Source organism: Panonychus citri, unplaced genomic scaffold (assembly GCF_014898815.1).
Source record: "Panonychus citri isolate SS breed McGregor unplaced genomic scaffold, ASM1489881v1 Contig00092, whole genome shotgun sequence".
In the NCBI taxonomy this organism is placed as follows: Eukaryota; Metazoa; Arthropoda; class Arachnida; order Trombidiformes; family Tetranychidae; genus Panonychus; species Panonychus citri.
Genome location: NW_026515497.1, coordinates 880,676 through 904,108, shown reverse-complemented (window position 1 = coordinate 904,108; position 23,433 = coordinate 880,676). Strand labels below are relative to the sequence as shown.

Sequence of the window (23,433 nt, the reverse complement as noted above, 5' to 3'; positions counted from 1 at the left end):
CAAGGGCTTCAATTCCGTTCAGTCCTCTGGCCAAGTTTGACATTCATATGACTTTTAGCTCGAGAGATATTTAGGGAAATAGCCCAGTGGATAAAAAAATGCCCTGTAAATGTTAATTGTTATTGATAATAACTGATTGTTATAACAATTAATTTCAAGGGGAAACAAATATTGATCATCAAAATGATGATGATTTTGATAAGTATCTTAGTATTTGGCAACAATTAGTTGATTAGTTGTGCCTAAAATTAGCTTTAATTGTGTTTCGGGTGAATTGGATGACTTTGATTGTTAGACATCAAACAACAATTTAATCAACCATCAAATAGTTAAATTTGTAAGTGTATTAATTTTTGTTTCTCTTGATTCGTTTGTGTTAATCATCATCACAATTAATTGTGAAAATGGTTAATAAATGATTACATAAATCAAGGTGAATTGATTTTGGTTAATCATTAACAATCTCGTTATCTTCATCACTCATTGAATTTAATATTAATTAATGAATAATTTATTTGATTAATAATAAGAAGAAAAAAAATCATTAATGATCAAATTTACGAGATGATTAAGTTAATTGTCAATCAATTAAACCTAAATTGTACTCTCTCTTTATTAGTTAATGTTTATGATGATTAAGAGACAATCAACTGGGTTACATCATTAGTTACTTAAAGGGTTTAATTAGTAAGAAAGTAATTAATTGTTATCAATCTTCCTCTCTAACTCTTAATTGTTGTCCCAATTTGAACAAGTGATAAAAAAGTACAACTTTTTTTGTGAAAAATTTGAACGAAATAAACATTTAAAAAAGCTATTGATTCAGCTGATTGTTGATCATCTGAGAGATTTTCATTTAAACCACTTATCAATGTTGATTTAGAATTACAATTAACATTCATTGTATCTCTTTTCGAGTATCAAACTTTACGTTCACTTTTTGTTTACTTTTTGTTTTCTCAACTCGATCAACAATCCTTATCGATTTTGACCTTTCTAAGGTCAAAATCTATGATTCATAATTCTCCTGAAATTATGAGTCCATGAAGCAAATTTATTCACCGTGGATCTCATGGTTGATTCCTAATTAGAAATGTTAATTTTCATGGTTAATTTTCATCTCAAATTGTCAAAGTTTTGACAATTCGAGAAAAGAAAATTTGAAAGAACGAACTGTGTCTCTACCTGGTGAGAGAAAAAGCAACTAAAATGGTAGAAATTTTTTTTCTTTTTCTCTTTTTTTCCCTTTGGTTCATTAGCTTTCAACCTGTTTGTTGATGTTGTTTATGTTTTTCTTTGTTGATAATTATTTTAAATAGTAAAACCTTTTTGATTTATTTAATTCTTAGTTTAATCATGGAGAGTGACATTTCTGGATCAACCACTGAGCCAATTACAATAGATGAAAATGGTACTGAGAGTACAAATGTTGATGGTTTAAATGGTACCGACGGTGAAGGTGATGATTCAGAGATGAGACCAATGGAAATGAGTGATAATAACAACAGAATGGTAAACACCTGAAGCATTTATCGACCGTCAACTGATCAACTCAACTGAATCTTACGTAATCTCCAAAAGAAATTTGTGTAAAAATTCTGAACCTTTAGCGTTCATCATTACAATTTCCAGTATCCGATCAAAAGAGCGACGAGATCAAATAAGGGCAACATGGATGAAAGATGCTCTCTCAGTTGGATTGAAGATTCTCTTCTCACGGGGATTTTCCGTTTTCCATGAGGATTCAACAGAAATTCTGATAGAAAATGAAATTAATCAAGATATTCTACAATTTAATCTTTTCGATGATTGGAGGAACTTAACTCTCAAAACAATCGCCTCTCTCTCATGGTACAAAAGCCACTGCTCTCAGGCGAAATATTTTATTAAAGTGGACGATGATGCGGTCATTAATGTGGACAATTTGGTTACCAATTTAGCCACTTTTTCAAATTCTCATGCAATCATTGGCCATCTTCTCAAATCTAATGGTCCTTGTTTCGTTTGGTGGAAACAGAGACATTGTATGCCTTTCGAGGATCATCATAAGTTAAATTACCTCGATTATTATCCGCCCTACCCTGCAGGTCCCATGTACGTACTGACTCGAGCCGCTGTGATACTATTAGTTAATCATGCTAAATTAACTTCTCGGAAGGATATTTATTTTCTGGAGGATGTTTACATTACTCTATTAGCTCGTGAAATTGGCATCGATTTGGTTGACAATTCTCAATTTCTGTTCTGCTCTCAATTGAATGAAAGAAATTTCCAAGAGAAAGTGGCCAATTCCGTCGTGATTTATGATTGCTCAGCGAAACAATTTGATTCTATCTGGTCGTTAATTCAACGAAATTAACAAAATTCTAGTTTTTCCTCTCTCTCTCTCTCTCTCTCTCAACTCTAAATACCAACAAATCAGGAGATTTGCAATGATTCTTGTGGTCCCCAACTCGTGATGAGTGAAAATGATTCTGTGACCAATATGATTAACTTGAAATCAGTACATCATTTCATGGTAATCAGCAAATTCTAACCTGATCAATTATCTCCCAAGCCAAGAAATGATCTAAATACTAATCGATTAATAATATTATCAACTAACAATCTTTGCTAAAAAATGGTTTTTGATTAAATGAGTTTTGATTACTCTCTTTGTTTTCTCTTCATGTTTGATTGATGATTTACGCTGGAGGAATATAAATTAATTGTTTCTCTTTTGTTCTTATCTTTTTTTAACCGCCTGTTTCAATAATCCAAATAAAACATCGGTATGAATTGTCCGTTCATGAGCCTCGTCCAACATGATAATTGAATAACCATTTAAATCGGAGTCAATTAAACATTCACGAAGTAACATTCCGTCTGTCATGTATTTAATTAAAGTCTCTGGGCTTGTACAATCCTCGAAACGAATAGTATAACCAACTTCTTGTCCCAATCGACAACCAAACTCTTCAGCGACACGTTTGGCAACCGACATTGCAGCCACTCTTCTTGGTTGAGTACAGCCAATTTTACCTCGAGAAATATAACCTGCATCGGCGAGATACTGAGTGATCTGTGTCGTTTTACCTGAACCCGTTTCACCGATAACAATTAAGATTTGATTATCTGCAACTGCCTTGATCAGTTCATCTTTCAACTTGAAGATGGGAAGACTTTCTCTCTGCTCGATTATGGACAATTGAGTCTTTTTACCATACGATGCTTTCGTCCCACCGCTTATATGCTTTTTCCATTCAGGTAATTCAGGGACACTGTTTGATGATCTAGCATTTGCTGCTAGTCCACGACTTTCATTTTCTTCCATTGGGTCGATCCAATTTTTATTCAAGCCTGAAGGAGCTCCTTCTATCTCAGCGTCTCTTGCCTGTTGTTTCAACTCTCGCCGCTCTTTGGCTAAAGCTGATTGCATCATGGCTGATTGTGCCAGAGAACCATCGGGATTTTTTACTATTCTAACTGGACTTAATTCTTGAGCTGAACGTCCATGACCTCGACGGAATGGTGTTGGATCTTCAATGGTTTCTACTTCAATATCTTCGTTATCATCTTCATCCGGCTTTGGTAATAAGCCGGTGGTTTCATCAAATTCGGAAGAGCTGATTTATCAATCGCATTTGCGTGTAACATTTGAGTTAATTCCATTTCTCTGGAGATGATATTCTTTGGATTATTCTTCGTCTATTGTCAATATCTTCATCATTGGCTCGAGTATCTTCGAGGGGTAACATAGCAGGTCGATCAGGATTACGAGTGATTGAATCATCAGCTTGATCGATGTCTAATGGCTTTTTACCAAAACTATTACGATTTCCTAAATCTTCACCAGTTTCTTGATTTTCTAAGATCTCCGTTTACTTATTACAATTTTGAACAATTGGATCGATTCTTATCTTCAACGGTCCGATTCTCAATCGATCATTTCAGTTACTGATATTCAGTTTATATTGAGTTAATTTTTTGTTTTCTATATCCTTTTGTCTCAATAACTTTAAATCAGTTGATTTTGTTTGCTAGTTTTCAATTAAACATGGATAAACTTGAAATTAAACTATATGCTTACAAAAAGTACTCTCAAGAGCTGAAAGATGCTCTATCTGAATGGGTTAGTGACCATTATATCAAGAATACTTTGAATAAGGTTCCAGTGTTGAATGTGCTCCAGCAAAGGAATTTGGCGTCCATATTTACTTGCCAGCGTAGTAGTTTTCTAATGAATTGGGAAGACTTGCAATACCTTGTCCAATCTCGCGGAGATCCAAGCCAAAGGCACTTATGGTCGGTGGAAGAGGTAAAATCTCATTATCTCATCTTAACTTCGGGTTTTGAAACATTCGAAGGACTGAAAGGTGATGAATATCTTGCTCTTTGGATAAGAAATAGAGATCTTAACCTTGAAAACACTTACCTTGACCTGCTTAACTCCTCGTTATTCAAACGTAAGAAAGGTCCCAATTTGACTTGTTGATTTTGGTTAATCATTAACAATCTCGTTATCTTCATCACTCATTGAATTTAATATTAATTAATGAATAATTTATTTGATTAATAATAAGAAGAAAAAAAATCATTAATGATCAAATTTACGAGATGATTAAGTTAATTGTCAATCAATTAAACCTAAATTGTACTCTCTCTTTATTAGTTAATGTTTATGATGATTAAGAGACAATCAACTGGGTTACATCATTAGTTACTTAAAGGGTTTAATTAGTAAGAAAGTAATTAATTGTTATCAATCTTCATCTCTAACTCTTAATTGTTGTCCCAATTTGAACAAGTGATTAAAAAGTACAATTTTTTTGTGAACAATTTAAACGAAATAAACATTTTAAAAAAGCTATTGATTCAGCTGATTGTTGATCATCTGAGAGATTTTCATTTAAACCACTTATCAATGTTGATTTAGAATTACAATTAACATTCATTGTATCTCTTTTCGAGTATCAAACTTTACGTTCACTTTTTGTTTACTTTTTGTTTTCTCAACTCGATCAACAATCCTTATCGATTTTTGACCTTTTCTAAGGTCAAAATCTATGATTCATAATTCTCCCTGAAATTATGAGTCCATGAAGCAAATTTATTCACCGTGGATCTCATGGTTGATTCCTAATTAGAAATGTTAATTTTCATGGTTAAATTTTCATCTCAAATTGTCAAAGTTTTTGACAATTCGAGAAAAGAAAATTTGAAAGAACGAACTGTGTCTCTACCTGGTGAGAGAAAAAGCAACTAAAATGGTAGAAATTTTTTTTCTTTTTCTCTTTTTTTCCCTTTGGTTCATTAGCTTTCAACCTGTTTGTTGATGTTGTTTATGTTTTTCTTTGTTGATAATTATTTTAAATAGTAAAACCTTTTTGATTTATTTAATTCTTAGTTTAATCATGGAGAGTGACATTTCTGGATCAACCACTGAGCCAATTACAATAGATGAAAATGGTACTGAGAGTACAAATGTTGATGGTTTAAATGGTACCGACGGTGAAGGTGATGATTCAGAGATGAGACCAATGGAAATGAGTGATAATAACAACAGAATGGTAAACAAATTATGGCGATTACCAGATTGTGGAAAGATTTCCAATCCCTATTTTAATGGATTTAAACAAGGAGAAAACAACGAGCCTAAATGTATAAGAATTGGTTGTTGTAATTTAGCAGTTGAAAATTCTGATTGGGATTATGAATATTGTTCAGCAATTTGTGCAGTTGAACATTGCAAGACTGCATTTACCAATTGGGTGGCCACTCGCCAAGCAGAAAGTGATGGTACAGGTGGTCAAGCAACACCACAATTAGTAACAACAATCAATTAAATCACCAGATGGATTAAATTATTACCCAAAAACCAAAGGAGAGAAAATTAAAGAAATGATAAAATTATTTTTATACATATTTTACTCAAAAGATGAAAATTTAATCAACCGCCATTTGTGTTTACCTTTTCTCTCTCTCTCTCTCTCTCTCTCTCTCTCTCTCTCTCTCTCTTTCTCTTTCTCTCTCTCTCTCTTTCTCTTTCTCTATCGCTCTCTATACTTGTTATTTTCTCATATGTTTATGCTGTAACTTTCAATTTCATTTGATTTTTAATTCTCGTGTCTCGTTTTTAAAACACTTGTTGATTAAATTACAATTCTCGCATCTCTCTCATCTTGGACAATCTTTATCATTATAATGGAAAGTGAACCAAGTGGATCAAGTGGCTTAAACTCTGGTGATGGTAACAACAACAATACAAATAGTGATTCTAATAATTGTAATGATTGTAATACGAATGGTGAAAGTGAGAAGGAGAAATATTTTGTCGTTGAATTTTCTGGTTTAATTGACCGTCTTGCTATGAAGGACAAACTCACCTCAGCAAAATTCATCGGCATTGAAACAAACGAGCCAATGTTGCAAATAGATAATTGTTTCTTTCGAGGTGAATATCAATTAACTCTTGGCACCAATGTGATTTTTGACCAAAAAGATTTAGATTTTGTTACGAAAACAGATAAAAAACTCGTCATGAAACGAGTGTTTCTCAGTTGAAGGTCAATCAACTGTCAAAACTAATTACATTGTCAATTAACGATCAACATCAGTGATCATAATCCTCATCATCAAACCAAACATATTTTCATTTTCATTTTTCTCTTTCTATTTACTTTCTCCCTTTCTCTCTCTTTCTTTTTTTCCTCTTTCTCTCTCATTTTCCTCTTTTTCTGAAAACAGAAGTGGTTTGACTGGCAGAGAATAAGCAACGTTTTCCTCAACTCTTTTTCTCTTCCATTTCCCCCTGGTTAGCATTTCTTTTCATTTCCACTAATTATTGTCACCAAACGTAAAATGTAAAATTGTCACCATGATTGGCATTAAAACAATAAATTCTCACCCAAAAATTTTTTGGTGAAAATCATAAACATCTATAGAGCAATCAACTATTTTTCCCTCTGTTCTTTGATCTTTTTCCTCATCCTCATCCTCATCTTTCATTTTCTATGTTTTCTATTCTCAATGTTTTGTGTTTATCCTTCTTCTCCTCTCTCCTTTAACCTCAATTCCATTTAACAAGTGTTCAAAAAAAAATGTCTTACCAAGATAGAGAAAAAAATTCACCCAATTTCTAATCAGTGGTTCCAGTGGTTTTCATGAATCTCCATTAGTGTCTTCAAGTTTACAGAGAATTTTTTCAAATAATCTCTTTTTTCTGCCTCTCTTTGTCTCTTTCTTTGTCTTCTACATCCTTTTGTTTTCTCAATTCTCTGGAATCTCCTTTGGATCATAATAATCTCACATCTCACGATTTTCCCCCTCACCAATCGTCTAATTAACGCGCCATCATAATTTTCTTGTTGTTCTTTAACATTTGGAACATGATAATCCACCAGCATAATATGAAAACCATTTGACTGGTGACATATTTATATGCAAATCTATCACTGACTTGGAACACGAATCTAACAAAATTAACCGGAAAATCTGTTGTCTCATGAAAACATCGGATTGGAAACAATGTTTGTACTGTTGCGATATGTGAAGAGCTTGAAAGCTTCACCACCGAGATTGAAATATTACCAAACATGTTTCACTCTAACAATTGTTTTCTTTTTGATGGCCAATTTAACCTGGTTTGAAACCGCATTCAAAGAGACATTTATTTATTCTCGGACAGGGCGTTGGTGCCCTCGATGTTCACCGAAAGCATTTATCGACCGTCAACTGATCAACTCAACTGAATCTTACGTAATCTCCAAACCAAATTTGTGTAAAAATTCTGAACCTTTAGCGTTCATCATGATAATTTCCAGTATCCGATCAAAAGAGCGACGAGATCAAATAAGAGCAACATGGATGAAAGATGCTCTCTCAGTTGGAATGAAGGTTCTCTTCTCACTGGGATCTTCCGTTTTCCATGAGGATTCAACAGAAATTCTAATGGAAGATGAAATTAATCAAGATATTCTGCAATTCAACCTTGTCGATGATTGGAGGAACTTGACTCTCAAAACAATCGCCTCTCTCTCATGGTACAAAAGCCACTGTTCTCAGGCGAAATATTTTATTAAAGTGGACGATGATGCGGTCATTAATGTGGACAATTTGGTTACCAATTTAGCCACTTTTTCAAATTCTCATGCAATCATTGGCCATCTTCTCAAATCTAATGGTCCTTGTTTCGTTTGGTGGAAACAGAGACATTGTATGCCTTTCGAGGATCATCATAAGTTAAATTACCTCGATTATTATCCGCCCTACCCTGCAGGTCCCATGTACGTACTGACTCGAGCCGCTGTGATACTATTAGTTAATCATGCTAAATTAACTTCTCGGAAGGATATTTATTTTCTGGAGGATGTTTACATTACTCTATTAGCTCGTGAAATTGGCATCGATTTGGTTGACAATCCTCAATTTCTGTTCTGCTCTCAATTGAATGAAAGAAATTTCCAAGAGAAAGTGGCCAATTCCATCGTGATTTATGATTGCTCAGCGAAACAATTTGATTCTATCTGGTCGTTAATTCAACGAAATTAACAAAATTCTAGTTTTTCCTCTCTCTCTCTCTCTCTCAACTCTAAATACCAACAAATCAGGAGATTTGCAATGATTCTTGTGGTCCCCAACTCGTGATGAGTGAAAATGATTCTGTGACCAATATGATTAACTTGAAATCAGTACATCATTTCATGGTAATCAGCAAATTCTAACCTGATCAATTATCTCCCAAGCCAAGAAATGATCTAAATACCAATCGATTAATAATATAATCAACTAACAATCAAATCTTTGCTAAAAAAGGGTTTTTTTCTCGCTCCCTTTTTTTCCCAGGATAATACAAACCAAAAAGCTTTGTTTTTTTTAATTAAGTTGATTGAATCTCATTGAAAACAATGAAAACAAAAACAAACAATTGCTTCTCACCTCAATTGATTTGCTTTAATTCTGGTCTAAATCAATGAAAGTCAACTCCTTGTTCACCATTTCTTTCACCAATCGATGCTATTTTTTTGCTTCGATATCGATAATTGAATTAAATCTTCATTACAATAAAAGTTATTGATTAAATGAGCTTTGATTACTCTTTTTGTTTTCTCTTCATGTTTGATTGATTTACGCTGGAGGAATATAAATTAATTGTTTCTCTTTTGATCTGATCTTTTCTTAACCACCTGTTCAATAATCCAAATAAAACATCGCAATGAATTGTTCGTTCATGGGACTCGTTCAACATGATAATTAAGTAACTGCATCATGGCCGATGATTAAAATCAATCACCAGTTATATGGTAACCACGGTATGGTCACAAACATCATTAACTCGACCTTCACGTCGAAGTTGTGATATATGAACCAATCCTTCCCATCGTTTCTTAAGTCCTTCCAATTGTACAAAACAACCAAACTTCATAATATTGGAAACCTTTCCATCATAAATAGCCCCAACTTCTGGTTCAAGAGGTAATTGTTTCTGCTCTCTTGCCGGTTTTTTATCAGCATATCGATTTGAATGAGATCTTCTTTCATCACTATCACTTCTACGATGGCGATTGGATGATTCCTTTGATCTACTTCTACGATGGCGACCTGAACCATCTCTTGATCGACTCCTATGCCGCTTTGATTCATGTCTCCTTGATCTATCAGGTGATCGAGATCTTGACCGATCTCTATGTCTAGATGATCGATGATGACGTGAATCTCTTTCTCTTGATTGACTTCTTCTTCATACGTTTTTCATTCGTTCATACTGAAACTATTACGATTTCCTAGATCTTCACCAGTTTCTTGATTTTCGTTTACTTATTACAACTTTGGTCCAAATTTTTGAATTTTTGGATCGATTCTTATTCTCAACAGTCTGATTCTCAATCGATCATTTCAGTTACTGATATTCAGTTTGTCTTAAGTTACTTTTTTGTTTTCTCTATATCCTTTTTCTCAATAACTTTTAAATCAGTTGATTTTGATTGTAAGTTTTCAATTCTAATTTAAAATGGATCCTGAATTTACTTTCACGTTAGCGGATTATAAAAAGTTCTATCGAAGGAGATCTCTGGATGTTGCTCTAAATAAATGTGTTGCCGACCATTATCACAAGAATACTTTGAATAAGTTTCCAGTGTTGAATGTGGACCAGCAATTTTATTTGGCCGTTCTATTTATTAGACAAACTCGTTATATATTGAACTGGAAATACCTACAACGTGGTGTCCAATTTCGCGAAGATCCAAGCCAAAATCACTTATGGTCGGTGGAAGAGGTAAAATCTCATTATCTCATCTTAACTTCGGGTTTTGAAACATTCGATGAACTGAAAGGTGATGAATATCTTGCAATTTGGATAAAAAGGAGGGAACTTGACCTTGCAAACACTGACCTTGACCTTGACTCAACATTATTCAAACCATACCGAGGTCATAATGTGACTCTTTGATATTATTACAATTACAATCTTATAACTTGTGAACAATTGAATAAAATAAATCGTCAGTTAAATGGAAACAAGAAAATTTGTTTTTAATCATTTGCATAACTTTATTTATGTCAAATTATGCGTTAATTGATCAGCTGAACAATCACCTAATCTTATTGATCCATTTTTTTAAATATAAATTAGTTGTTTCTCTTTTGTTTACAATTATTCACATTTGATTATTGAAACTAATTTCTTCTTCTACGAACTTTGGATATTCTCCAAGAATTTGGTTCCTCGTATTTATTGTACAAAGGTTCTAATCGCTGTTGTTTCTTGTTCTTACTTAATTTGGTTGGATCAGAGAACTTGAAAAATGATGGTGCAAATTCAACGAGCCATTTTGGGTCGATTGTTGTCACTTCTCTCATATATTCTTTGGTTGTTAAAACTAATTCGTGGTAAATTACCCATTCAGGTTGTCGATTAAATAATGAACTTGACGGGTGAATGTAGACCACTTGATTGTCGACGAGAGTTCGATATCCTTCTTGTGGATCTTTTTTCGCTGCATTTCTGAAAAATCCGGAACAAATCGCTTTCTGAACTCTTGCCGTGTTTCGACCACACGAGACAACATCTAATTTATGTCGATCCATAATTCCAAGTAATTGTTTCCTTACATCTTGGGCTCGTTTAAGTGTTCGAGCTTGGACAAAATTCTCGTGACACCAAATGCTTGCAAATTTATTCAATTTCCAAGAATTAAAAACTGCGAGTAAAGTACAATGATCACCTTCCATTTGGTTGAATTTGGCCTTTTTAGCGTCTGCAAGAGCTTGTTTATCCTTCGGTCGGTAGAAAACATTTTGCACTGATAACATGGAGACGATCGTTAAAATTTCATCAGAACAGCCTAAATTCACGGACATGATTAAAATTTTTGATAACATGGGTTCAAGAGGAAATTCAGCCATTCGACGGCCGAGTCGAGTGAGAAGACCTTCTTCATCGAGAGCGGAAAGTGAGTAAAGTTGTTCCATCGCGATGATTAGAGATTCGGTTGGTGGAGCGTCCATGAAATCGAAAGAGATTAAATCATTGATTCCCATGGCTTTTAATTGAAGTACAGTTGAGGCTAAATTTGTTCGTTGAATTTCAGGAACTGGTGTAGTTAACATTTCGTCTCTGTAAGCTCTTTCGGTGTAAAGTCGATAACATTTTCCAGGTCCAGTTCTACCTGCACGTCCAGCTCTTTGTTTAGCTTGCGCTTGACTGATCGGAGTGACTACAAGTGCGTCCATTCCGGTCTTTGGGTTGTAAACATTTTGCTTCACGAATCCTGGATCAATGACGAAAAAATTCCATCAATTGTAAGAGACGTTTCAGCGATATTGGTCGCGATAATAACTTTTCGAGATCCTGGCGGGGCAGGTTCGAAAATGCGACTTTGCATCTCACTGGGTAAAGCTGAGTAAACGGGGAGAATCAATAATTCGGGAACTTCAGGTCCAAGGGACTTCATTCGTTCGTATAAAGTTTCACAAGCCGAATCGATCTCTTCTTGACCAGTTAAGAAAAGTAATACATCGCCTGGTGCTTCGGTCAAATGAATTTGCATTACGGTGATCAAAGATGCGTCTAAATAATCAGTTTCCGGTTCTTTTGTATATAAAATTTCAACAGGATAACTCCTTCCGGGAATAGTGAAAATGGGAGCTTCAAAAAAGTATGATGAAAATTTAACTGCATCCAAAGTAGCAGAAGTGACAATCAATTTAAGTTCTGGTCTTTTTTTAACCGCCTGTTTCAATAATCCAAATAAAACATCGGTATGAATTGTCCGTTCATGAGCCTCGTCCAACATGATAATTGAATAACCATTTAAATCGGAGTCAATTAAACATTCACGAAGTAACATTCCGTCTGTCATGTATTTAATTAAAGTCTCTGGGCTTGTACAATCCTCGAAACGAATAGTATAACCAACTTCTTGTCCCAATCGACAACCAAACTCTTCAGCGACACGTTTGGCAACCGACATTGCAGCCACTCTTCTTGGTTGAGTACAGCCAATTTTACCTCGAGAAATATAACCTGCATCGGCGAGATACTGAGTGATCTGTGTCGTTTTACCTGAACCCGTTTCACCGATAACAATTAAGATTTGATTATCTGCAACTGCCTTGATCAGTTCATCTTTCAACTTGAAGATGGGAAGACTTTCTCTCTGCTCGATTATGGACAATTGAGTCTTTTTACCGTACGATGCTTTCGTCCCACCGCTTATATGCTTTTTCCATTCAGGTAATTCAGGGACACTGTTTGATGACCTGGCGTTTGCTGCTAGTCCACGACTTTCATTTTCTGCCATTGGGTCGATCCAATTTTTATTCAAGCCTGAAGGAGCTCCTTCTATCTCAGCGTCTCTTGCCTGTTGTTTCAACTCTCGCCGCTCTTTGGCTAAAGCTGATTGCATCATGGCTGATTGTGCCAGAGAACCATCGGGATTTTTTACTATTCTAACTGGACTTAATTCTTGAGCTGAACGTCCATGACCTCGACGGAATGGTGTTGGATCTTCAATGGTTTCTACTTCAATATCTTCGTTATCATCTTCATCCGGCTTTGGTAATAAGCCGGTGGTTTCATCAAATTCGGGAAGAGCTGATTTATCAATCGCATTTGCGTGTAACATTTGAGTTAATTCCCATTTCTCTGGAGATGATATTCTTTGGATTATTCTTCGTCTATTGTCAATATCTTCATCATTGGCTCGAGTATCTTCGAGGGGTAACATAGCAGGTCGATCAGGATTACGAGTGATTGAATCATCAGCTTGATCGATGTCTAATGGCTTTTTACCAAAACTATTACGATTTCCTAAATCTTCACCAGTTTCTTGATTAACATCACTCATTGAAAGGCTTGTTTTTTGTCCATTAAAAGAAATTACTTTTACTTTGACTTTCTGTCCACGAGAAACAACATCACAGACATCATTAACTCGACCTTCACGTCGAAGTTGTGATATATGAACCAATCCTTCCCATCGTTTCTTAAGTCCTTCCAATTGTACAAAACAACCAAACTTCATAATATTGGAAACCTTTCCATCATAAATAGCCCCAACTTCTGGTTCAAGAGGTAATTGTTTCTGCTCTCTTGCCGGTTTTTTATCAGCATATCGATTTGAATGAGATCTTCTTTCATCACTATCACTTCTACGATGGCGATTGGATGATTCCTTTGATCTACTTCTACGATGGCGACCTGAACCATCTCTTGATCGACTCCTATGCCGCTTTGATTCATATCTCCTTGATCTATCATGTGATCGAGATCTTGACCGATCTCTATGTCTAGATGATCGATGATGACGTGAATCTCTTTCTCTTGATTGACTTCTACTTCGACTCCTTTTTCTGTGACTTCTTGAATGCTTATTTGATGAGGCCAGTTCCTTATTATCTTCACTAGGAGCAAGAGACTCCAGTAAGGCCATAGTGTCATCGATATCAGCATCAATCTTTTTAGAAGATTCCATCTGCTCAAAAAAAGCTTTTGAATTGACAATTTCTTTCTTATCATCTTCATCATCATCTGAGTCTTTTAATAATTTTCTACTGGCAGCAAAATCATTAGGAATGGCAAGGCCTGGATAAAGAATCCTCTTAATAGCTAAATCGTCTTTAGAAGTTGCTTGAATAACAGGCTTATCTTCAACAGCTGATTTCTTTGGTCTCATCCGAGTGATGATTCTCAATAGATTGGCAATGAGAGAATCAGTTAAATCAGGATCATTTTCAATGAGAACCTTTTTAAATTTGTCAAATGTATCATTTTCGTCAGCCAAATGTATTATATATTCGGCTAAATCTTTATCATTTATTCCTAAATGATTCTCTAATTCAGAGCAAACCTTTGAAACGAGAGATAAATATTCAAGCTTTTCCAAATCTTCAATTTCCATTTTAACAAGTCAACAGAAACACTTTTAATTTGAACAAATGAAGAACACAAGTGAAACAATATAACCGCAAACACTTAAACACATCAAACAACAACTAAATTAAAACCAATCCAATGAAAGAAATTAAATAATAAACGATTTCAAGTCACTAATCAAAAAGAAAAACAAACTCATTGGAATAAAAAAAAACTTCTATAGAATGTCGAGTGGATCGATTTAAATCGATTATCGATTTTTCAAAGGAAAAAGTAAGAGAAAAGAAAGAGAGAAATCGATTGACTGTTTTTCGATTTTTCTTCTCATCGATTATAAACATGGTTACGTTAATTGAGTTATTTGTCGGTTTAAAAATTAGAATAACAATTTATAAATTTTCTTTTGATACAATCTTTAATTTAAACAAATCAATTGTTGATGTTTGAGATATTAGAGAACATTTATTTAAGCAGTTGCTCTTGTTTTTAAATATTCTGTAATTACATCTTGGGCAGTTGTTTCTTTTCCAAAATCTTTAACCACTACACATTTGCATCCAACAACTTTTCTTGCTTTTCCATCTTTGTCGATTTTACATAAACCAGCCCATTCACCTAATTTTTTATTGTCATCTAATTTGATTAGAGAAATTTGATGTTCCTTACACAAGGCTTCGACCAATTTAAGGTACATGGGTTCATCGCAATCTGTTGCCAAAATACATAGTTGAGCTTGTCTCCTGTTATAAGTGGAAGAGAAAAATGGAAATAAGATTAGAATTGAATAATTCAACATAATTAGATGGATTTAAGTGAATCTTATAATTATTATAGTCATCATCAGATAATACATGATTCCTCACGAGGAGCAAGACCTTTTCTCCAATTAGGAAGAGAGAGCCTTAGAAAGCATAGTCATCATTAAGACTAATAATAATTAATAGTTCAATTTGGGATCCTTTTAGTCATAGCAAGTGATCAATTAGGTTTACTCACTTGTCTAAAGCTTTAGCAGCCTCATGTAAACCTCTGGCCAAACCATTGTGAATTAGTGAAGTTTTAAGAACTTGTTGAAGAGCAACATGGATATCCATTTGTCCATCAGGCCTAGAAATAAAAAAGAAAAGAAAATCATGGAAACGGTTACAATTAGCATAGTAAAACAATTAACTGACCGGTTAAAATATCATCAATATTAACCGAGAAGAGAACATGTTGAATTAAGAAGCTAAGTCATCACTTTTTAGAATTAAAAATTAGCTACTTACCCAACTTCGACAGACATGATTTCTAATAGTTAATATGGTCTTTACAACTAAAATGAGAATAAGAAAAAACAACAATCAATTTAGATTGCGAGAGAAAAAGACAATTAAATTAATTAAGACAAAAACTAATTCTAAATGTTTTCTTCACTCGGAAACGGAAAACCTATTTTCCTAAAGAGCTGCCTGGTGGTGGTTGTCAGGGAAACGAATGGCAACTCATTGATAGCGGAATATACGAAGAGAGCGACAACTCGCAAAGTTAAATCTTACCTTTAATCTAAATGTTAAAACGTTACTTTTAATCTCATGACAATTTCATGAGGTCGAAAATGATTATTCTATCGGTGGGGTTGATAGAATAGAAAATGACCATGGAAAAGAATTTGAATAAATTCGTCATCTTGAAGAGAGAAAATGAAACGAAAAGAAAAGTAACAATTTCTATTCTTTGAAACCATTGGATTTCCATCGTTGGATTGGAGTGTTGGATGAAGATCGAAGGTTAATCGAGGTAAGTTGATGAATTAATTGTGAACAATTTAAAGAAATTTAAGGAAAAAGAAGGTTAATTAATTGAAAGAATAATTAATTTCCAGAGTAAACAGATTGATGGTCTTATGGTTAATCCTTAGATGGAGCTACCTGATCATTTCTGTCAAAAAATTTTCTTTCTTTTCAATTTTCTAGGCCCAAGTTCATTTTGTTTGTTTCCATTGATTAGACATTAACAAAATATTCTTTTAATTGTTGATGAAATTAACTAAATTATTCTAATCTAACAATTCTAAACATCTCTCTCACTTAGTTTCAAATAATAATTGGTTACAAATAATTTAGAAATTAATTTATTCTCTCTGTGCATTTTTCATCTTTACTCTTTTCTATAATCTCTGGTACGTTTTTCTCTTTCTATTTTTTTATCCTCTTTCTTTTTCTCTGTCTGTAGAATTTTTATTCTCTTTCTTTTTTTTATTTTCCTTCCTTTCTCTTTTTTTTTGTTTTGTTTTCTTTTTTCTTCTCTTTCTCTCTCTCTCTCTCTCTCATTTGGGATGAAGAAAGATAAATGTAGAAAAGAGGGAGAGGATACGATGATAACAAATCTGCGCTTCTTTTAACCAACTCGTTTTCGTTTTCTTTTTTCTATTATTTTCTATTCTCTTTTACAGTTTTGACAATTTAATTCTTATCCAAGTTTGATTGTTTTTGGTTTATCTTCACCGATGAATGCTAATGTTGATGGGATGAATAAGCCCTCGCCAACATCGGGGAGTAACACTCCATCAGGTGAGTTGATCGTTTCTTTTAATTATCTTTCAAGTTTTTGCTTTAAAAGCGAATTTAATTACTATTTGAATTACTTGTCTTTAGTTAATCTACTGTAGTTTTTCTTTTGAGATAATATTCCGTCTCTTCTGTCAATTAATCAGTTATAGTTTAGCTATTTTCCGAACAATATTTGAGAAGATGATTTAAATTACTCACATTTCATTGTTTATTTTAATTTTCTCTCATTTATATCTTTCTTTGAGTTGTTTTCTTTGGATTAAATTTCTCTAATCATTATTAACAATCAATATATACTTTTCCTTTGTATTGGAGGTTTCAGAATACATAATCTTAATGATAATGAAGTAATCCAATTCTGAGAAAGATTTTTATTCTCAAGTGATTTTAATTAAATCTTTTATTATGTTGTTAGGTTATTATCATTTACTTATATTTTTCTGTTTTCTTTTCATTAGCCAATGACAGTGATCAAGATTTTGATCCTTCAGCTGAGATGTTGATTAACGATTTTGACGACGAACATACGCTCGAAGAAGAGGAGGCAAATGACGATTGTAGTAATATAACAAACGAGATTAGTGATCTGAAAAAGGTAAGTTTATTTCAATTAATTGTATTGGAAATCTTATTCCATTCATCTCATTGTAATCAAATGGTTTTCTGTGGATTTTTAAACGTTTTAATAGGAAGGTGAGATGCCAATCGAAGAGCTTCTTGCACTTTATGGTTATCAACAATCTAATAACAAGGCGGATAAATCTTCTCAAGAATCAACTCAACGAGCATCTACTAATCATGGTGATAATGATAATGGTAAAGAAAGTAATTGTAGCTACGCTGAGGATGCCACAGCAAATGCTAGTCACGACTCACAAGTCAATCAATCCTCTACCGATCAGGTCGGAACAACAACAACAACTACTACTACTACCACAACTACGACTACAACAACTCGTTCATCAAAACAATTGGAAGAATTGTCTTCTCAGTGGTCACTTCCTTCAACCGCTGTTGGTTTGACTAACACTAATTTATTAATTGATCAAGAATGTTCAGATATGGAAGATGATGAAGAGGATGATGATGACGACGATGAAGAAGAAGATGGAGACGATGAAGAAGGTGAAGGTGATTGGAGGAGGACCATTCAAGTTGGTTCAGATTATCAAGCTGTGATTCCTGAAGGATTGAATGGTTATGGAAATGTTCCACCTTATGAGAATGAGGATAAACTTCTTTGGGATGCATACGTTTTAACCGAAGATATCGTGGTAAATTTTCTGAGACAAATTTCTTCCTTCGATACTGCGGAAAATTTAGAAACATTGAGTTCATCCAGTGGAAATAATAAAAGTTGTGATCCAGCAAGTGCTCCTTTATCAACATCCTCATTAAATCAACCAACTCCTTTAAGGGAAACTACAAATTTACCCATGACCAATAGTATAAGAGATGATGAAGTAGCTCTCTATTTACTCCATCAGTGTGGTCACAATGTTGATGAAGCTTTGAGGAGGAAAAAAATGCAACAAAATAATCCATTTGAGACTATGAGTCCATGGTCAGAAGAAGAGTGTATCAATTTTGAAGATGGAATAAGAGTTTATGGTAAAGATTTTCATCAAATTCAGAAAAATAAGGTAAATCGTTTTTCCATTTTCATCATAAATTTTTCTTCTCTACAATATTCATTGATTGTTTTATTTTAACACTTTCGTTATGATCAGGTATCAACGAGATCGGTTGGAGAGTTAGTACAGTTTTATTATCTATGGAAAAAAACGGAAAGACATGATATGTATGCCAGTAAATGGCGAGTCGAAAAGAAAAAGTATTCTCTGCATCCAGGAACAACGTAAGTTAAAATTCCAAATAACATTGAAAATTTTTTCTAATTGTTACTCTTTCCTTTTTTCAACCATCAGTGATTATATGGATAGGTTCATTGACGAACAAGAAAATTTAGCTCTCCAGGCTCATTCCATGAACATGTCCACATCAAATTACACTCGAAATCAATCCCATGGATCATATTCCATTATTCATTATAATCATAATTCATCCGGTGGAAACGTTAGTGGAGGTCAACAGTCTTCTAATGCGACAATTGCAACATCAACTAAAGAAACTGTCTCTTCTGACGTTTTAACCGATTCTTCTGGACTTCATCAAACAAATGGAAGTCCTATTGGAAGTAGTAACGCGGGAAAATCCAGCAATTGTAGTACTTCAACTACTAATACAACAGCACCAACATCAACAACAACATCATCATCAACTTTATCATCTACATCTTCATCAGCATCAACCACTACCACTACCACCTCCACCGCCACTAATAATTTAACTTCATTATCGTCACCAAATAATGGACCTGAAACTTTAAATAGTAATGTTGCAGTTTCTGGTACAATCAACGAATCTTTAAATAGCGGCTTGTCCCGTGAAAATGTACAAAATAATTCTAGCAATAGTAATCCATCCAAGACGACATCCGCTTCCGATTTATTCTCTCCACTTACAAAAATGAGAATGAATATTGTGGATGGATAAGTATATTTGGTAAATCAAACAGAATCACTTTTCCAAAAAAAAATAATACTGTTATATATAAATTATGATCATTGATACAATATCAATTGTCCAATTTTCATCATCTCATCATCTCTTTTTTTTTGGTTAAAAGAAACAAGTGTGAGCTTTTTTTGCTTTTGCTTGAGAAAATTTTTGTTTTTACGATTAATTTGTGGTGTATTGTGTGTACAATTACCCAAACATTCAAATTAAATCTTAATAATTTTCTGAAGATGCATTGATTGTATTTTCATCACCAATACCTAACTCAGTAAGTAAAGGTATTATCTCGTTTCCAGTGTCATGATGTTGGATTGAAACGTCTTCTTGAGCCAAATCTGAAACAATCAAATTGGAAACACTTTAAGTTAATCATCTTTTTAAACTTCACATTGATTGTTGATTAAATCGATTATTTAAAACAAAAGGTTATCCAAATGTGTGATCCTTATTTTCTCAAAAACTGAATAATTATTTATTCTTTGAAATCAAACTAATCACCAACTTACCATTATAACCAACTGATGAAACGGTTTGGCGAACGGATGAAAAAACTGTTGATCTATCAGTTGAATTTTCAATTGGATAAACAGTTGATCCGGTTGGTTGTTGATGATTATTTTCCTCTAATTGTTGATTAGTTTCTCGAGTCATTTCGTAATAAAGTTTCAATTCAAGAGGAGTTTTCAACTCAGAGATTATGGAGGAACCACCATTGGCCGATCCAGCGCTTAACCTTCGGATTCTTTCACGAGTTTTAGTCTGATCATAATATTCCAAGACTTGACCCATAAGTGGACGTTTTTTGATCATCTTATTGGCACAATCGAGACCCAATCTAATTAAATTAGTGAACCAATGGTTTTCTTCAACAGTCAAACCCATTCGAGGATCTTTCAATCGAATACAATCTTTCCTTGATTCATCTAATTGCGAAGCTGCGAATTCTTCCTGGACCAATTCAAGAAGTAATCGTTTACCATCATAAGCCCTTCGACCAGTTGCCATTTCCAGCATAACGATACCATAACTGAACACATCGACTGCGGGACTCAACATTTTGTTTCTCAAATACTCCGGAGGCAAATAAACACAAGTACCGTGAACAGAGGTCACCGTTAGATGAGTATAATTACCTCCACTTTTAGAGGACATAATTTGTCGAGCGAGTCCAAAATCACCAAGTTTACATTGATATTGAGAATCGAGTAGCACATTAGCACTTTTCACATCCCCATGGACCAATGGTTTACCTCGAAGTGTGTGTAAAAAATTCAACGCTTTAGCGAGACCTTCACCAATGGACGCTCGTTGGTCCCATGTTAATGGGAAAGTATTTCCCTTACAAAGTAATCTGATAATAAGAAAATAAAATTCAGTAAATTTGAACAAAATTTTCGAACCTATTCTTACCTATCTTCGAGTGAACCATTCGGCATATATTGGTACAGTAGACAAGCTTCGGGTCCATCTAAGCTTATCCCATAAAGCGGTAAAATATTGTCGATTCTGTACTGATTCAAAGCTCGAAGTTCAATCTTTGCCTGATGCCTGATTGATAAGAAATGGGTACAATTAACACTCTTGATTGATTCGCTTGTAATCAAATGCTTACATGCTATTAACGCTCTTTAGCTTTTTAATGGCCACTTCGGTTCCTTTCCAGATTCCCTTGTAAACGACACCGAATCCACCTCGACCAATTATCCGATCTTTACTGAAATCGTCGGTAGAAATCAGTAGTTCCTTGTAAGGTATTTCGAGTCCTTCCAAAAAATCGTCTTCGGAGTTCGAGGTCACCGAAGGTGTAACGGAGATACTTTTGTCTCGATAATTTGATCTTTTTGCGTTCGCTGGTAAATTAATTTGTTTTGATGGTTCTTCTCTCACTGGATTAACTGGTACAGCGGCGATTGCGGCACTTTCAACGCTCAGGTCATTCCAACGACCTTGATTGACAATTTTCTGCTCCATTGAATAGCTTGGTGTTGGTGCTGTTGGATGATGATGATGGTGAAGATGATGAATCCTTTTATCATTATCAACAATACCAACATTTCCAGCAATTTGTTGATGACTTTTTTCACCATCACGATAATTTGATTCAATTGCAATACCTTTTGATTTACCTGGTGGATTATAACGATGAGTTACCAAAGGACCATTAGTGTTATTTTCATTAATCTCATTGTCATTGTTAATTAATCCTCTGGATTGATTAGTTGCACTTCTAACAGCACCGATATAATTATTACCCATATTATCAATATCATTGTTTATCGATTGTAATTGATTATCATTTACACTATTGACACCAATTGGTAAAATATTTTTACCATAAAAAGTTAAATCATCTTCATCATCAGCATCAGATGATCCTAAGCAAATTTGTCGCAGTTTAAGGTCAACATGAGGAGCCAAGATTATCATCGCTCTCCTATGACCCATATCATGAAGGTATTTGAATAAATTTCGTACTTGACCATTAGTTTGTTCCCAACGAACCAGTAGGTCATTAGTTGGTGATCCATTTCGTAAGATTGCATGAGAGATTAAAGTTAATTGTGTGTCATTAATTTCCATATACTGACCACCCAATTGGCGCCAACTTCCATCAGCATCCAATAAATCACATAGAGATTTACGAACATGATATGGAAGATCGTAAATGTATTTGATTATCGATGAATTTGAGGCCGATTTAGCAACGGCCATTTTGTTAACAACCGTATTGATTGATGCCTTGGTTGTTGAAGCTGTTGATGGAGATGATGATGAAGATTCAGATGATAATATTATTAAATCAGTAGACACTTCGTTAACTGTTGATGGTGATAATAAACAAACTCCTAATGAATTAGATGAAGATCCAACGATCCTTTGATTATCATTTTGAGCTCCCTTTGTGAATCCACAGGTTGAACATCGTTGACTTAATGAGTTGTTAAAATTATGTGAATGGTTACAAACAGTTGAATTCATCACGTTAATTGAGACAATTGAAAAACAGAAAAAAAAATATGATTAACACTAAAATTGTCTCCAAGTCTCAAAAACAAGAGACTAAACAATAAGTATCAACAACAATATTCTTGGTTCACATTTAGATTGAAAAGAAACGGGTACTAATAAATTGGAACAGTTAATCAACAATCACATGGATCCACATTAAATGTAACTAATTAGTAAATCAGTTGAGTTGAAGAAAAAAAGAAAATGGTAACCATAATAATGGAATCATAATGATGGAGAGAAAATGTTTACTTCCATTATTGTTGTTGCTCTTTCGGGAAATTTTGAATTATTTCATTTCCTCATTAACAAAAAGGAGATTTTTTTCTCTCTCACCACGTGACCAACGACGCAATCAACGTCCTGAAAACGGATAATAAGAGGATTTAAATTGGCTGAAGGTTGAAACACTAATTATAAACTGATTTAGAAACACAAGTCACAAAATGAAAACAAACTAAATGTTGACCCAATAGACTGATGACCAAGTTTCTCTCAACACATGAAAGTAAACCAAGTGATACTTTTCAACAATAAATAAACGCAAATTAAAGTGAACAATCAACAACTTACCTATAATTTAAATTTGTTTCCACAGTATTACAACACAATTAACCACAATTAGTACTACTTATGAGAAGTAAACAAAACAGTCCAAGTTTCATAGAGAAAAAAGCTAAACCTGTTTTCTTCCTATGATTTGAATCATTTCGTTTGGAATGGACACTTTTCATCTTTCTTTTTTGTTCCCCTCTATAACTAATTAGACTAATTAAAAGTAGAATTAGTGAACAATTTAAAATAAAAGAACCGAAGAAATTGAAACAATAACATTAAAAGAAAAAAGAAAAAGTTTCCAATGAGATTATTGAGATTCTATCAACAGATGTCCCCACATTCGAGTCTCCAGAGAGAATTGAAAATGTGTGTTGGCTT

At 33.9% G+C, this 23,433-nt stretch overlaps 8 protein-coding genes across 10 annotated transcripts; 4 read left to right on the top strand and 4 right to left on the bottom strand.

Moving 5' to 3' along the window:
• The first annotated feature begins 1,226 nt into the window (after positions 1 to 1,226).
• On the top strand, positions 1,227 to 2,649 carry LOC128387732 (beta-1,3-galactosyltransferase 1-like). Its single transcript, XM_053346994.1, has one exon. The coding sequence runs from the start codon at positions 1,676 to 1,678 to the stop codon at positions 2,357 to 2,359; it is 684 nt and encodes a 227-aa protein (XP_053202969.1). The 5' UTR covers positions 1,227 to 1,675; the 3' UTR covers positions 2,360 to 2,649.
• Positions 2,650 to 2,725: 76 nt separating this feature from the next.
• Positions 2,726 to 4,488, bottom strand: LOC128387684 (ATP-dependent RNA helicase DHX8-like). Its single transcript, XM_053346928.1, has 2 exons — positions 4,415 to 4,488; positions 2,726 to 3,605 (listed from the first exon to the last, which is right to left on the bottom strand). Exons 1-2 carry the CDS (start codon positions 4,486 to 4,488, stop codon positions 2,726 to 2,728), a joined length of 954 nt encoding a protein of 317 aa, XP_053202903.1.
• Positions 4,489 to 5,282: 794 nt separating this feature from the next.
• LOC128387735 (uncharacterized) lies at positions 5,283 to 6,150 on the top strand. The gene has a single exon (XM_053346999.1). The coding sequence runs from the start codon at positions 5,394 to 5,396 to the stop codon at positions 5,823 to 5,825; it is 432 nt and encodes a 143-aa protein (XP_053202974.1). The 5' UTR covers positions 5,283 to 5,393; the 3' UTR covers positions 5,826 to 6,150.
• A 141-nt stretch (positions 6,151 to 6,291) lies between these two features.
• On the top strand, positions 6,292 to 9,063 carry LOC128387726 (beta-1,3-galactosyltransferase 1-like). The gene is made up of 2 exons (XM_053346988.1): positions 6,292 to 6,433; positions 6,727 to 9,063. Exon 2 carries the CDS (start codon positions 7,507 to 7,509, stop codon positions 8,527 to 8,529), a length of 1,023 nt encoding a protein of 340 aa, XP_053202963.1. The 5' UTR covers positions 6,292 to 6,433; positions 6,727 to 7,506; the 3' UTR covers positions 8,530 to 9,063.
• A 1,442-nt stretch (positions 9,064 to 10,505) lies between these two features.
• LOC128387717 (ATP-dependent RNA helicase DHX8-like) lies at positions 10,506 to 14,599 on the bottom strand. The gene is given in 2 exon segments (XM_053346968.1): positions 10,506 to 11,768; positions 11,771 to 14,599. Coding segments are annotated over 2 exon segments (3,723 nt in total). The 5' UTR covers positions 14,382 to 14,599; the 3' UTR covers positions 10,506 to 10,656.
• Positions 14,600 to 14,752: 153 nt separating this feature from the next.
• LOC128387736 (40S ribosomal protein S12-like) lies at positions 14,753 to 15,785 on the bottom strand. Its single transcript, XM_053347000.1, has 3 exons — positions 15,625 to 15,785; positions 15,353 to 15,463; positions 14,753 to 15,096 (listed from the first exon to the last, which is right to left on the bottom strand). Exons 1-3 carry the CDS (start codon positions 15,639 to 15,641, stop codon positions 14,823 to 14,825), a joined length of 402 nt encoding a protein of 133 aa, XP_053202975.1. The 5' UTR covers positions 15,642 to 15,785; the 3' UTR covers positions 14,753 to 14,822.
• A 143-nt stretch (positions 15,786 to 15,928) lies between these two features.
• Positions 15,929 to 19,912, top strand: LOC128387720 (mesoderm induction early response protein 1-like). 2 transcript variants are annotated; one of them, XM_053346976.1, is made up of 6 exons: positions 15,929 to 16,135; positions 16,791 to 16,908; positions 17,367 to 17,503; positions 17,598 to 18,551; positions 18,639 to 18,766; positions 18,837 to 19,912. In XM_053346976.1, exons 2-6 carry the CDS (start codon positions 16,845 to 16,847, stop codon positions 19,462 to 19,464), a joined length of 1,911 nt encoding a protein of 636 aa, XP_053202951.1. In that variant the 5' UTR covers positions 15,929 to 16,135; positions 16,791 to 16,844; the 3' UTR covers positions 19,465 to 19,912. The 2 variants fall into 2 exon arrangements, with proteins under 2 accessions (XP_053202951.1, XP_053202950.1); XM_053346975.1 differs by lacking the exon at positions 15,929 to 16,135 and adding an exon at positions 16,321 to 16,517.
• LOC128387718 (uncharacterized) lies at positions 19,683 to 23,395 on the bottom strand. Of its 2 annotated transcripts, none has more exons than XM_053346969.1 (5): positions 23,071 to 23,395; positions 21,101 to 22,860; positions 20,899 to 21,036; positions 19,995 to 20,839; positions 19,683 to 19,823 (listed from the first exon to the last, which is right to left on the bottom strand). In XM_053346969.1, the coding sequence occupies exons 2-5, from the start codon at positions 22,465 to 22,467 to the stop codon at positions 19,702 to 19,704; spliced, it is 2,472 nt and encodes an 823-aa protein (XP_053202944.1). In that variant the 5' UTR covers positions 22,468 to 22,860; positions 23,071 to 23,395; the 3' UTR covers positions 19,683 to 19,701. The 2 variants fall into 2 exon arrangements, with proteins under 2 accessions (XP_053202944.1, XP_053202945.1); XM_053346970.1 differs by having other exon boundaries at positions 21,101 to 22,417.
• Between the last annotated feature and the right edge of the window lie 38 nt (positions 23,396 to 23,433).